This window comes from Schistocerca americana, chromosome 3 (genome assembly GCF_021461395.2).
Source record: "Schistocerca americana isolate TAMUIC-IGC-003095 chromosome 3, iqSchAmer2.1, whole genome shotgun sequence".
NCBI classification, from domain to species: domain Eukaryota; kingdom Metazoa; phylum Arthropoda; class Insecta; order Orthoptera; family Acrididae; genus Schistocerca; species Schistocerca americana.
The window spans coordinates 671,855,928-671,870,627 of record NC_060121.1 but is presented as its reverse complement, the minus strand read 5'-3'; the positions used below and the strand labels follow the sequence as shown (position 1 = coordinate 671,870,627).

General features: G+C 41.9%; 1 protein-coding gene across 1 annotated transcript in view; it reads left to right on the top strand.

Annotated features, from left to right (window-relative positions):
- LOC124606308 (solute carrier family 22 member 13-like) overlaps nt 1-13,753 on the top strand; it is a 78,363-nt gene extending 64,610 nt beyond the window's left edge. Inside the window, exon 6 of the mRNA XM_047138289.1 lies at nt 13,671-13,753. Coding sequence (XP_046994245.1) covers nt 13,671-13,753 — 83 coding nt within the window. The remainder of the gene's footprint in view (nt 1-13,670) is intronic.
- The last annotated feature ends 947 nt before the right edge of the window (nt 13,754-14,700 follow it).

Here is a 14,700-nt window from a genome sequence, read left to right as displayed (position 1 = left end):
ACGAGCCGTGTACCTCCTTCCTGGTGGAATGACAGGAAGTGATCGGCTATCGGACCCCTTCCGTCTAATAGGCGCTGCTCATGCATGTTTGTTTACATCTTTGGGCGGGTTTAGTGATATCTGAACAAAAATTGGTTCAAATGGCTCTGATCACTATGGGACTTAACACCTATGGTCATCAGTCCCCTAGAACTTAGAACTACTTAAACCTAACTAACCTAAGGACATCACACAACACCCAATCATCACGAGGCAGAGAAAATCCCTGACCTCGCCGGGAATCGAACCCGGGAACCCCGATATCTGAACAGTCAAAGGGGCTGTGTCTGTGATACGATATCCACAGTCAACGTCTATCTTAAGGAGTTCTGGGAACTGGGGTGATGCAAAACTTTTTTTGGTGTTTAGAACTGTTCAATCTAGAATTCATCATCATTTGGAAACTGCAATGAAAGTACGCCTGCAGATTTTAAAATGTGTTAAAAGAAGGTGCCATATGCGTCTGATGCAAAGAATGGTTTCCAAATATTTTCAGCTCAGTGCAGTCACTTGAAACTGGTATTTGAGGTAAAAGCTCATTGGTCACCTATTTTTACCAAAAATGCTTTACCCGTCAAGTACACAGAAACGAAATGAGAGGTTAAATTCAACATTCTATGTGACTGACTTCCCAGAAGTCTCACGGCAAATCATACTTGCACCAGTGGTGAGACTAAAAATCTCAGAATCGTGTTTGGGGGTCATATTCAATAATTGTTACTAATAAAGTAACGGTACTGAGGCTACTTCAGACACACTGATGCAATTCTTCAATGATAATACTAATTGGTTAATAATATCGAGGATATGCCTTGGTATTACACATTTCAGCCTTGAATTTTGACAAATGAATAATTTCTCATTTGCATCTACATGAAAACTCTGCAAATCACACTTAAGTGCCTGACAGAGGGTTCATCGAACCAGCTTCACAATAATTCTCTATTATTCGACTCTGGAACAACGCGCGGAAAAAACCGACGCCTATATCTTACCGTGCGAGGTCTGAGTTACCTTATTTTGTTACGATGTCCGCAGCTCGTGGTGTAGTGGCTAGCGTTGCTGCCTCTGGATCACGGGGTCCTGAGTGCAGTTCCCGGCAGGGTTGGGGATTTTCTCCGCCCGGGGACTGGTTGTTTGTGATGTCTCATCATTTCATCATCGTTTATGAATGTGGAGAGTTTGGACTGAGTAACGATTGGGAACTTGTGTGGGCACTGATAACCGCGCAGTTGAGCGCCCCGCAAACCAGTCATCACCACTTTGTTACTATGATCGTATCTCCTTATGCAGGTCGGCATCAACAAAATGTTTTCGCATTCGGAGGAGGAAGTTGGTGATCGAAATTTCGTGAAAAGATCCCGCAGCAACGAGAAACGCCTTTGTTTTAATGATGTCCACCCCAAATTCTGTATCAAGTCCGTGACACTATCTCCTATACTTCTCTATAATACAAAACATGCTGCTCTTCTTTGTACTTTCTCGATGTATTCTGTTAGTCCTATCGGGAAAGGATCCCACACCGTGCAGCAGTACGGTACTCCAAGAGAGGACCGACATGCGTAGTGTTGGCGATCTCTTTGGTAGACCTAATGCCTCTTCTACGTGTTCTGCCAATAAAACGCAGTCTTTAGATCGCCTTCCCCACAACTTTTCTAAGTGTTGTTTCCACTTCAAGCTGCTCCTAACTGTAATTCCCATGTATTTAGTTGAATTTACAGCCTTTAGATTTGACTGAATTATCATGTAACCGAAGTTTAACGGATTCCATTTAGCACTCACATGGATGGTCTGACACTTTTCATTATTTAGGGTCAATTGCCAATTTTCGCACCAAATAAATATCTTTTCTAAATAGTTCTGCAATTTTTTTGATCTTCTGATGGCTTTACTAGTCGATAAACGACAGCAAATCTCAAACAACCTAAGACGGCTGCTTAAATTGTCTCCTAAATCGTCTATGTAAATCAGGAAAAGCAGAGGGTCTATAATACTACCTTTGGGAACGCCAGAAATCGCTTCTGTTTTACCTGATTATTTTCTCTCGATTACTACGAGCTGTGACCTCACTGACAGGAAATCACGAATCCAGTCACATAACTGAGACGATATTCCATAAGCCCGCAATTTGAGAACAAGCCGTTTGTGAAGGCAGTGACGAAAGCCTTCTGGTAATCTGAAATCCCTTGTCTCAACAGTTCGTGTAAGTAAAGAGCTAATTGTGTTTCAAAAAGAGACATTCTCTAAATCCGTGTTGACCATGTGTCAATAGACCGGTCTCTTAGAGGTCTCTCTTCAACATAATTCATAATGTTTTAACACATATTTTCCAAAATCCTGCTACATACAAGCGTTAGTGACATGGGCCTGTAATTTAATGGCTTACTCCTACTACCTTTCTTGAATATTGATGTGACCTGTGCAACTTTCCACTCTTTGGGTACCAACCTTTCGTCGAGCGAGCGGTTTAATATGACTGCTGATGCAATAGCTCCATACGTAACATACTCTCAAAGGAATTTACTTGGTAAGCAGTATGGATCGGAAGACTTGCTTTCATTAAGTGATTTCAGTTGTTTTACTACTCCGAGGATATCTACTTCTAAGTTAATGGGGGCAGCTGTTGCCAATTCGAGCTCTGGAATATTTACTACTTCTTTGGTGAAGGAATTTTGGAAGGCTGTGTTTAGTAAATATGCTCTTGCAGCACTGCCATCGATAGTATCTCCATTGCTATCGCGCGGAGAAGGCAACCATTGGGTCTTGTCGTTATCGTGCTTTACATACAGCTACAATCTCTTTGGAATTCCTGTCAGGTTTCGAGACAAGGTATCGATGTGAAAACTATTATAAGCCTCTCTCATTGAAGTCCGCGCTAAATTACGAGCTTCTGTAAAAGATCACCAATCTCGGAGAGTTGGCGTTCGTTTAAATTTGGCATGCTTTTTCCGTTGTTTCTGCAACAGTGTTCTGACCCGTTTAGTGTACCACGGGGATCAGCTCCGTCGTTTGTTAATTTATTTGGTAAAAATCTCTCAGATGCTGTCGATACTATTTCTTTGAATTCAAGCCACATCTAGTCTGAATATTGTTAATTTGGGAGAAGTGGATATTGTCTCCCAGGAACGTTGTCAATCGAATTTTTAGCTTTTTTTTTGAGTAGATATTTTTTCATTCATTTGGGAGTTACGATCCTGTGTTCACTAATCGCTGTATTCATTTTGATGCTCGTTATTAGCTCAGTATTATTTGTTTCCAAGAGTAAAGTGTTTACTATTGGAGTGGACTCATGAACTAACTGCTCGAAATAATTTTCAGAGAATGCGTTTAGCACCATTTCGGATGATGTTTTGTGCGTACCTCAGATTTAAACATGTATTTTCGCCAACATATCGAGGGTTAATTGAATTCACCACCAACTATAACTGTATGAGTCTGGTATGTGTTTGAAATTAGACAGAAGTTTTCTTTGAACCTCTCACCAATTGTATCATCTGAGTTGTGGGGTCGGTAAAAGGATCCAATTATTATTTTATTCCGGTTGCCGTGAACGACCTCTATCTGTACTAACTCATAGGAAATTATCTACCAATTGCTCCACAAGATAAACTACTTCTAACAGGAACAAACACGCCACCGCCAACCGTGCCTCTTTAGCCTACCCTTTCTGAACGCCGTTAAGTCCTTCGCAAAAGATTCGGTTAAACTTCAGTACCTGTAACGATTGGAGAATCAGTGCTTTCTGTTAGCGCTTGGAGCTCTGGTACTTTCCCAACACAGGTACGATAATTTACAACTGTTATACCAATGATTCCTAGATCTATGTCCTTCCTTTTCTATACCCTGTGAAGCTGTTCTTGTGTTTCCCCGAGACCCTTTAACCTAAGAAACTGCCCAGTCCCCGCCACACAGCCCTCTCTACCCGTGTAGTCGCCTCCTGCGTATAATAGAATCCTGACCTGTTTAGGTCCTATCGTGCAAGTCGAGGAATTTGCAGCCTGCAAAGTCGGAGAACCCTCTGAGCCTCTGATTCAGGCTCTCTACTCGGCTCTGTACCAGATGTCTGCAATAGGTTCTGTCGACTATGTTGCAAATGGTGAGCTCTGCTTTCATATTGCAAATAAGACTGGCAGCCATTAGTCACTGACAGTCGCTCGAAACCAGAGAGAATACCTCCCAATCCAAAGCGCCATACATCATTGGCACTAATGTGAGCCACCACCTTCAGTTGGCTGCACCATGCATGGCATCTGGAAGGACCTGTTCCACATCTGGAATGACTCCACCTGGTTTTCACATGTAGTACAGATAGGCTTTATTCCTCTCCTTAGCAGCCATTGTCCTCAGCGGCCCGATAACGAGCCTAACATTGGAGCGCCCAACTACAATAATCCCACTCTTCGTCACTGCCAAAATCTTGCAGGCTGAGAGGTTTCCTCTGAAACATTACAAGCGACTACATCTAGCTGAGCGACAGTGTCGGCTACAGACAGCAATTGAAACCTGTTTGTCAGAATAACTGGGGAGGCTTTATGTTCGACCCCTGGGAAGTCTGTTACCTGCCATGCCCTGAAGCGATCTCCTACTCGAGCACAGGTGAGGGGTCAACCTCAGTGCGAGCAGTTACTGGGCTGGACACTGGTGTGGACCGATCATGCTGGACTTTCATTGGATCCCCATGAGCGGTCCACAAAAGTGGTGCCCATTCACTGGAGCCCCAAGCTCAGTAACTGAAGCCAAGAAAGCCTGGAGACGACTGCGAAGTGTCAACAACTCAGCTTTCATCCGCACACAGGAATCACAGTCCATGTCGATATTAAAACTTGGAAAACTACGCTACACTACATAGACAAACAAACGACAATCGACACACGCTCAGGCTCTTCTGTAGATTCTGACGGAAAGGCAAGAAACATGTCCAATAAAATAGATTAAAACGCAGAGATTCAAAAACTGAAGTATCAAAGCATCCAGACTACATAATTCGCTCCTGGTTAGCAACTCCTAAAATGTAAAAAAATCGGGTTACTTTCCGACACAAACGAAAAAGCAAATTAACACGCAGAAATTAAAAAACTAAAAAGGACAAAGATGAAACTATATAATTAGTCCTGGTTAGAATCCTTGGTCAGCAAGGTGGCTTTACCAAATTTCCATGTTTCTTTTGTGTATGGGACAGTAGGGCTAAGGATCAACACTGGTGTAGAAAGAACTGGCCTGTGAGGGAGTCTTTAAAACCTGGTGAGAAGAAAATTCTACGCAAAAACCTTGTAGATTCAAAAAACGTACTCCTACCAGTTCTACATATAAAGTTAGGGCGAATGAAACAGTTTGTAAAGGCTTTGCCTAAAGATGGACCATGTTTTAAATATCTCTGCCACAAGTTTCCACACCTTTCAGGAGCTAAACTAAAAGAAGGCGTCTTTGTCGCACCTGACATTAGAAAACTGATGTTTGATGTTAACTCCGAATCCTCAATGACCTTAAAGGAGAAAGAAGCATGGTTATCATTCAAGCAAGTCCTTAAAAAGTTCTTAGGACATGAAAAAACCCAGAATATTTCTATTATAGCTACAATGTTAGAGAAGTTTAAGACTTTAGGATGTTTAATGAGCCTGGAAGTTCACTTTCTGAACAGTCTCCTCGATTACTTCCTGGACAATCTGGGAGATGTTAGTGAGGAGCAAGAAGAGCTCTTTCACCAGGACATTCAAGTGATGGAAAAACGCCAGCAAGTCCGCTGGAACACCAACAGGATGGGGGACTACTGTTAGTCAATTCACCGAGAAGTTCAGCAAGCGACTCATCGTAGAGAAAGCTACACAAGATGCTTAAGAGAAAGAAAATACAACCAATTCCAACTGACAAGTGAAACCTCTATCAACAGACATGGTTTTAAGTAGCTTACTGTAAATACAAACCATGCTTATGTTGTAACAAAACTTTTCATTAATTTCCCCGTTTACTGTATAGCATAGGATTTTTGTACTATATAATAAAAAGCATATTGCTCTAAAACTATGGGTGATACAAAAAAAAAACAAAGACTGGATTTGGATCCAGCTCATAAAAATCTATAAAGATCAGCTATCATAGTAAACAAGGTTTTTAAAAAAAAAAAATTTCGTTGGCCTGTGAAATCAATCTCTCTCTCTCTCTCTCTCTCTCTCTCTCTCTCTCTCTCTCTGTCTCTCTCTCTCTCTCTCTCTCTCTCACACACACACACACACACACACACACACACACACACACTTCACACACTTGTTAATTCAGACGGCCTAAAGGACAGATTTTTCTCTTTTATTTCTTTCTTTGAATGTGCATCCAGTCGTTGCAAATACTCGTCAGTGTTTTAACGACTCTATTTCAGTTTATGGTATCTGCAGTTAAATATGTTGATTTGCACTGTAACTTGTTATAGCTGAGTTTCAGGTCCATTTCCGGACTTTGTCTACTAGTTTCTTCTAACGCGCTTCAGGGAAACAAAATATCAGCAGAAATTTGAAATTAGTTGTTCAGGGATTCCGGTCTACCCCTTTAAAACGTTTTCAATTCCCACTTTTCCAAATTAAGGATCTTAACTTCCTTCATGGTTATTGTAAGTAGTTTCTGTCGTACGCAAACCCCATTCCTGGCTCGTCTGACTTCTAAATTTCAAAATGTCCACATGAAATTTAATGAAGCTGTATCGACGCATTCACTGATGTGCCAAAACATTATGAATACCTGCTCAATAGCTCGTTGATGCACCCTTAGAACGTCGTGCAGCAGCAATTCTGCGTGGTGCGGATTTGATAAGTCCTCGATACGTTTGTGGAAGTATGCTGCATTAGATGACTATGCACAAGTCATGAAGTTCTTGTAAGTTAAGAACGGGTGGTTTGTGGACATGTGTCTGGTGGCTGACAGTGTCTCAGATGAGTTTTATCGGTTTCAGGCCAGGCGAATTGGTGGTCAAGACATCAACGTGAGATTATCAGCATGGTCCTCCAACAGCTTATACACGTTTCTGACCTTGAGACACGCAACAAGTTTAATGTAGTCTACAGCTGTAACGGTGCTTTAGATTACTACCACACGGCCCATGGCAGCCCAGGTGAATGTCCCGCTACACCGTAATGCTGCCTCACTATCCTGTGGATGTCGAGTGGTGCATGTTTCGAGCAGCCGTTCACTTCAACGACATGTCGAGAACTGACCGTTGACCCGGTGCAACAAGAAACACGATTCATCCGACCAGGTAACGTATTTTCACTGAACCCTGCTCTAATCTCGATGAGTCTGTGCCTACTGGAATAGTAATTGTCGTTGAGTCAACATGGAAATACGTAGGGATCGTCAGCCGTGTAGTGCCACGTCAAACAATGTTTACTGAAGAGTGTGCTTCGAAAGTCTTGTGCCAGCACCAGCATTGTAGTATGGGGTAGCGAATCGGACGATTTGGCAACAGCAGTTATGTTGGTTTGGCGGGAACCAATCATTCAGAAACTTTAAAGCACGATTGGGCAACCGACGGCAGCGGGCCGAATGCGCGATTGGTTTCAACCCGGCCCTCGGAAGAAATTTGTGGATGAGAGTGCGAGATGAGGGGCCCTCACACATTCAGTATTATTGTCAACAGCATTGATGTGCAAAATAGCCTCAAGTATTACCAGTCCGTACGTGTGAAGGCGAGTATCATCGGTTTGACAATTTCCTATTCTGTTGTTTCGGATTTTTCTAGTTTGGATTCTGTACAATAAAGCCAATATGCTACGTTCAAGCGATGAGACAACGCTATTTAAAATCAATAAAGATATGAAGGCTAAATTTATTTAGTGTTATAGGGAAAACCCATCCCTTTGTGATCAGTTGGCCATCGTATTTCTCTAAAACTATTTAAAAACTGCTTACTAATGGTGTTTCTGGATATTAACACAATAAACTTCAAACACTTGAATGACTTGACTGTGATCAAAAATCGCTTAGTCCATCCTAATGGCACGTCGACTGTGTTTGCTCATCTCAATGCCACATTTTATTTTTCTGTTCTTTCTCGTATTAATATTGGGAAATAAATCTTGTCCATTGTAGACGTGTTAGAACACTGCTACAGTTGAAACTGAAGGTAATGTACGGTGAATAAGCTGCAAACTCGTTGCTTTTATACGTGTTTATTTTTTCATGGCGTCATTTCAAGATACCTGACGTCTCATCTTCAGATTTTACATTTATATATGGCGTGAATATTGTTTATTCAAAAAAGGCATTGCAGAATTTTTACGCAATTTTTGAAACAGCTATAGTAAGACGTTTTAAGTAAAGAAAGACCTCTGAACATGGGGTGAACATAAAATCAAAGTACTTCCAAAAACACGTGTTTTGAAGCATGATTGTTTGGCGTGGCGTATCGGGAAAGGAGTGCCATTCATATCGGTACTTCACCCCATAAACATGAACCCTAACGTTACCAACACATTTTCCATATCGTGTACTGCCAAGAGGAGGGGGGGGGGGGGTTACTTTTTACCCACCACAAAAAGTTAAAGAATTATTTTCGTTAATTGTTGTTAATTATAGAACTTAATAATGCACTGATGTGTAAGTAGGGTCCACAACGTGAAAGTATCATTTAGTACAGTTTTAAACTCATTTTCCATTTAATGTGTACTACCAAGGATGGGGTACTTCCGACCACCACAAAAAATTAAAAAAATTAAAAATCGTTAACTGTCGTAGATTTTTATTTAGAACATACTTCTTAAAGACATACTGATGTGTAACAGGAGCTCTGAACCTGAAAATAAGAATGGTATTTGGTGTGAAGAATCACATCCACTACGAAGACCTGTTCTTTTGTGTTAAGTTTTACTGAAAAATGTAGAACAATTATGGAATCTGGTAGAAGAAATTACTAAAAACAATAAATATTTTTCAAAAATTTAAAGGTACCTACGATATTTTCAAATGGTGGGCTCAGGTAACCTCCCTCTTGGTATTGCGAGGGTTGATACAGCGCCACCTAGGTGGCGTTGGTTAATACCCCGGACGCTATAGTTCTGACTTGATGCGCTAAAAGCGCTGCTGTCACGTCACAGCACATCACGTGACGAGGCGGCCCGAGAGCTTAAGTATGGTGAATCAGACCTGTGAGTCACCAAAGGTTGCCCATGTCTGCTTTAAAGCTTTGTTTGTAACAATGAAACAGGACATGACGGCAATATGCTTATGCTGTAAAGATATTTTATAAAAACAACGGTTAAGTGATCGCTCAGCGTGAATTTCGGAGGAAGTTCAAGATTCATCGTAGTCAGGGCCGGCACGTGCGAAACGTGTGGCCGCACGGGGCAGCACTTTCCGAGGGGCGGCAAAACTGCCACCCCACCCCTTTTTTTTTAAAACTCAGCACTCATGCCGAAGAAGGGATTCGAAATAAAACCTCGGAGGGAGCGGCTTCGGGAACTGTGGCATGGCGCCTCGACAACCTGCCGGCCGCCCCTCTTGAACAAGGGGAGGGAGGACGACTAATTTCTTCCTCGCCACTGTGGCAGCACCGTCGTACTTTTGCCGGAGGAACAGAGAGGGGGAAGCAGTCTGCCGTACACGCCAGTATTACAGATGGGCAAACTGAAACACGTAACTGTTTCGAAACAAATGAAACAGTACAATGAAATGTTTCGATACGCTGTTTCGAAACAGTGAAACAGTTTGTGTTTTATAACCTAATAAACCTACACATTTTATCATCTTGAATGTCTACTGTATAAGTATGTCCATATAAACACAAATGAGGTGCGAGAGCGCTAATCATATCGCAGAAAGTCTTGGCAGTTTCGTATTTCCTGCAGCAAATGCGCTGCTTTCGTGTCGTGCGACTTTCATACTTTTCAATTGGCTGAGGATAGCCATAGCTGAAGACAGAAGAACCACCACGAACGGAACTGGAGATGGGAGCAAACTGCAGAAACAGCGGATATGCTACTGGGATTCCCACATTCCGTTGGTATGGGTAATATACCCATCCTGATATTTTCCATGCACACAAAGGGAATCATTGTGGATAATAGGCACAGTGACTATGGACTTACAAATAACGCCAAATAATTCGAATAAATAACAAAATAAAACAGAAAAAAATTTTGTCTTTGAAGGTGTTTCGAACCGTTACTATAAATTCACCATGCCTCCCAGCCCTTCCCGTTCACCATAACACTATCAGTGATATGTCAAACAGATTGCTTGCAATTATACCTACATCAGATTTATGTATCTGTCTAATAACTGTCACTCTACGCTTTTTTATTCAAAATGGTTTAGGCTTACTTGCGTTTCCTAATATGATTACTGTACATGAACAGAGAAGCGTATGTTATAAAAACGTGTAATTTAACAATGATTTTCACATATTTATTGTTTTGAATGTGAATAATATGTGTTGTTTTATTTGTTGGTTAGTGTTTATAAAGCAGATGTTACGCCATTTCGGAATAGGACAGTCAGCTAGAAACGAAGCTTTATTTTCGGATATCTTAAGCTTCATGCTATTGCTTGTCAAAAAGACGTCGACACTCTTGAAAGTGTTTCATGAAGTTGTATGTTGTGTTTCAGTACCTGTGCCGAGCCCGAATCTCGTCCGACACAGAGCGGAATGAAACATCACTGTTTCGATACAATTAGTCCGTTCTAAGCACAGGTGGTCTGAAACAGCCTTATTTTGAAACAACGATACAGTTTCTGTGTCTGGCTCGAGATCGAATCTGGTCCGGTTATCCGAGACAGGGGCGGAATGAAACACCACTGTTTCGAAACAGTGAACCACAGCCGTTCCGAAACACTGAAACAGTTCCACGTATCGATACACTGTATCGAAACATAGAAACAGTGGCCAAGTCTAGCCAGTAGTGGAGCGCTACCAGCCTGTTACGCGCCGTGCGTTTACTCACAACTAATTTGGCAGAAGACGAAATCTAATTTGGAAATTCGAATGCAGTGTTCGGTACTGCAGTTACATGTTAAGCCTTAAGCAATTTTGCTAAGCGCTTCAATGGCAGTTTCCGAGTGTTTTATTCTTCCCGCATTATGGAAAAAAATGGTTGAACATTACTACAGTCAAACATCTGCAACACCTACAAATGGCTAGAAGTATTCCGAATGGGTAAATACGCTGCGAGTAATTACAAGAAATAAAGATATTTCTAATAAGCCTGACATGAGTTGGGTTCTGAAGTATTTTTGAAAATTTTTGCAATCCGTTTCTGAGTGATAGTCGGTCGTTTTGGTTTTTGAGCCATGAAACACCTGTCTCCGCCAGAATGAACAACAATTAAACTCTGACCGGCACTTTTGTTTGACAATACTGCTCGCACACTATCACTTTGCCAACATTTATTTACAGTATTATGCGTGTGAATCCATGTTTCATCTTAGTAAACAACTGGTAGCTTTGATTCTGATGAAAACCTGAGAAAGTAAGGTCTTTTAGCAACAATACCCTCTCGTCCGCACAAAACAAAACGTTAATTTTGACACCTTCTAAAACGAAAATCCATAGACAGAACATTGCTTCTAAGGGTTTCCTTGCTAGCTTTGAAGCTCATTTCTGTTTGACAAAAGTTGTGCAGTTTTCGCGAAGTTCCTATTTCTTTCTATTGTTCGTAATGCCATAGAAATTGCTGCCTGATAATACATTTATCCATATCATCGGTCACATACTTATTGTGACCTTCTTGCTTCTTCTTCTTGAGCACTAGTTTAACCGTAGCCTCTCTGTACCTCGTCAGGTCCTGGCACTGCCGTGTCACCACTTCACCTTTCCAGGCAATAGGTATTGTTGCGTTCTCTACAACGAAAACTACAGAATTCGTTTTGGTAGTTGGCCAAGGGAGTCAAGATTGGTAAGAAGCACTTTCATTGCGTTTGGTAAGAACAGAAGAATTGGTGCGTCCGAATTTCTTGCAACTTGGGATGTAATAGGTAAGTGCTTTTCATATAACGTTCAGTTAGTATTGCGCATACACGTTACTCATAAGTTAGAAGTTTTCTCCTTCAAGATAGCAGAATAGGAAAATTTATTTTTCTTGTGATCTGTGACTTCAAAAATTGGCAAGTCGGCAAATGAGCACGCGTCGTCCCAATATCTAGAATGAAAATAAAGCGAAGAAAAGTGAAGTGATTCGGCGATGACTAATTTGTTACCCCTTATTCAATAATCAGACACGAAAGAAGAACACATAAAAATTACGACAGATGTCGAGTGTCAGTTCTTTGAAATGAACAACCGCAGTGCAGTGAGTTAATATATTTCGATTAGCATTAGTACCCGTCGATGTCCGGGTGTGTATTTATTACATTATTATGTTACTCCATCTCCTTATTCTTCCGCTCTCCATTGTCTTCCGCTCCACTCTTTGACCGTTTCACCTGCGTCTGTAGTGAAATTCGGCCTGAAATTCAATTTCACGCGGCTCAGTTCTTATGACATCATCTCCTGGACAGTGTATCCTAGAGTAAGATAATTTTCCGTTTACGTGCAGTGGAATATCAGGAAATTGCCTGTGAAATGTGTTGCAAATAAAGTTAGTACACTGACATCAACAGTTAGTTTCACGCAATCGTTCTTTACAGGCTGGAGTGAAACATGTCCGACGGTAGAAAAAGACTGTCTGGCAGTGAATATAGGAAAAGACGGGCGCTGACGGAAGATGACGATAAGAAGCAAAAGGATGCACTACAACGACATTTCAAACCAAAGAGAGAACGACCTAGCAGCGGCTAAGGTGGAAAAATAGAGCCTGAAAGTACAGAAATTAGTGGAGCTACTGCAGTTACATCTTTATCTTGAGGACATGACCAGAAAGTTGACGAACACAGTATTGCGACCGCCACATACAGTAGCAATGCTGACGGTGAGCCATCCACAACATGTTCAACAGACCTCGTCTGGGCTCAAGATATGCTTTGTGACGAAAGCACCGAGATTGAAAGATCCGGCAGAACTGAAATTAGGGGACCCGATTCGGAAAATACCGGAGGAACATCAGCCGATGAGCCGGCCGAAGTGGCCGTGCGGTTAAAGGCGCTGCAGTCTTGAACCGCAAGACCGCTACGGTCGCAGGTTCGAATCCTGCCTCGGGCATGGATGTTTGTGATGTCCTTAGGTTAGTTAGGTTTACCTAGTTCTAAGTTCTAGGGGACTAATGACCTCAGCAGTTGAGTCCCATAGTGCTCAGAGCCATCAGCCGATGAACTCACCACCGGAGAAGGGATTGAAGGCGAGCCTAAACCGGAAGACACAATTGACTTAGATCCCGGAAGATGGCCGGAAATTATTACCGACTGCGTTCGAACGACTTTCGTCATGTGAGGTCCTCCCGAGCATATTAAGGAAGCTGAAGAACGTCCTAAAAACGCGGACAACCGGATTTTCAGCCCTGTGCACTACAGCTATTCTTTGAAGAATTTAGAATAAGCAGATAGACATTGGTTGGTGTACTCAAAGAGCAAGGATGCTGTGTTCTGCTTTTTCGTCATCTACAGTAAAAATTGCAAAGAACAGTATAAGTGACTGGCGGCACCTTGCTTCGTATATTGAAGGTCACGGGAAGTCTACCGAGCATTTGAATTCACATAAAAAGTGGATCGTGTTTTCCCAGGGACTGAAAAAGTCACGAACTGTCGACGCCCATCATCAAAGGCTTCTGAATACAGAAAGCGAACATTAGAAAAATTTTCTTGAGCGATTAATAGCAATAATTAATTTCCTGGGTCGACAATGTCTGCCTTTGAGAGGAAGTATAGATACACTCTTTCAGCCTGGCAACGGAAACTTCTTGAATCTCGTTGAATTATTCGGAAAGTTCGACACTGTGATGATGGAGCACCTGCACAGAACAAAGCAAGGTGAGAACAAGGGTCATCATCATCTTGGAAAAGAAACACAGAATGAAATAATTCATCTTATTGGATCATCTATAACCAACAACATTCTATTATTGTTGAAATCTGCAAAGTATTACAGTATAATTCTGGACTGCTCACCAGATATTTCAAAAGTTGGGCAGATGACAGTTGTGGTACGTTTCGTCCAGGAGACAAGATTCGACGGGGTATACGATGTCCGAATTCGGGAGCATTTCCTGGGATTTCTTCCAGTGTCCGATTCTTCAAGCTCCACTTTGACGCAGGTCGTACTCAAGTTCTTGGAAGATAAAAAAATCCTATTGTGTAACATGAGAGGGCAAGGATACGACAACGGAGCAAACATGAAAGGAAAGAAGTCTGGCCTCCAGAAAAGAATTTCAGATATGAATAAGAGAGCATTTTATGTACCATGTAGCAGTCACTCATTGAATCTTGTTGTAAACGATGCCCATATATCTTCTAAATATGCTGTTTCCATGTTTTCGACAGTGACAAGCGTGTATGACTTCTTCTCGTCCTCCGTTCGACGTTGGGATGTCTTGAAGAAGTATCTGCCTAACCTGTAGGGGCAATTTAGCAGCTCGCATGGGGCGGCACTTGAGCTTGCGCCGGCCCTGGTCGTAGTAATGCTGTTTCATCAGCCCATGCCATCAAGTCAAGTACGAAACTTTAAGGTGACTGGTTCGGCAGGAAATAGGAGAGATGGCAGCGGAAATAGAGAAAACATAGCGGCAGTGAGACAAGCCATTGAAAGAAGTCCAT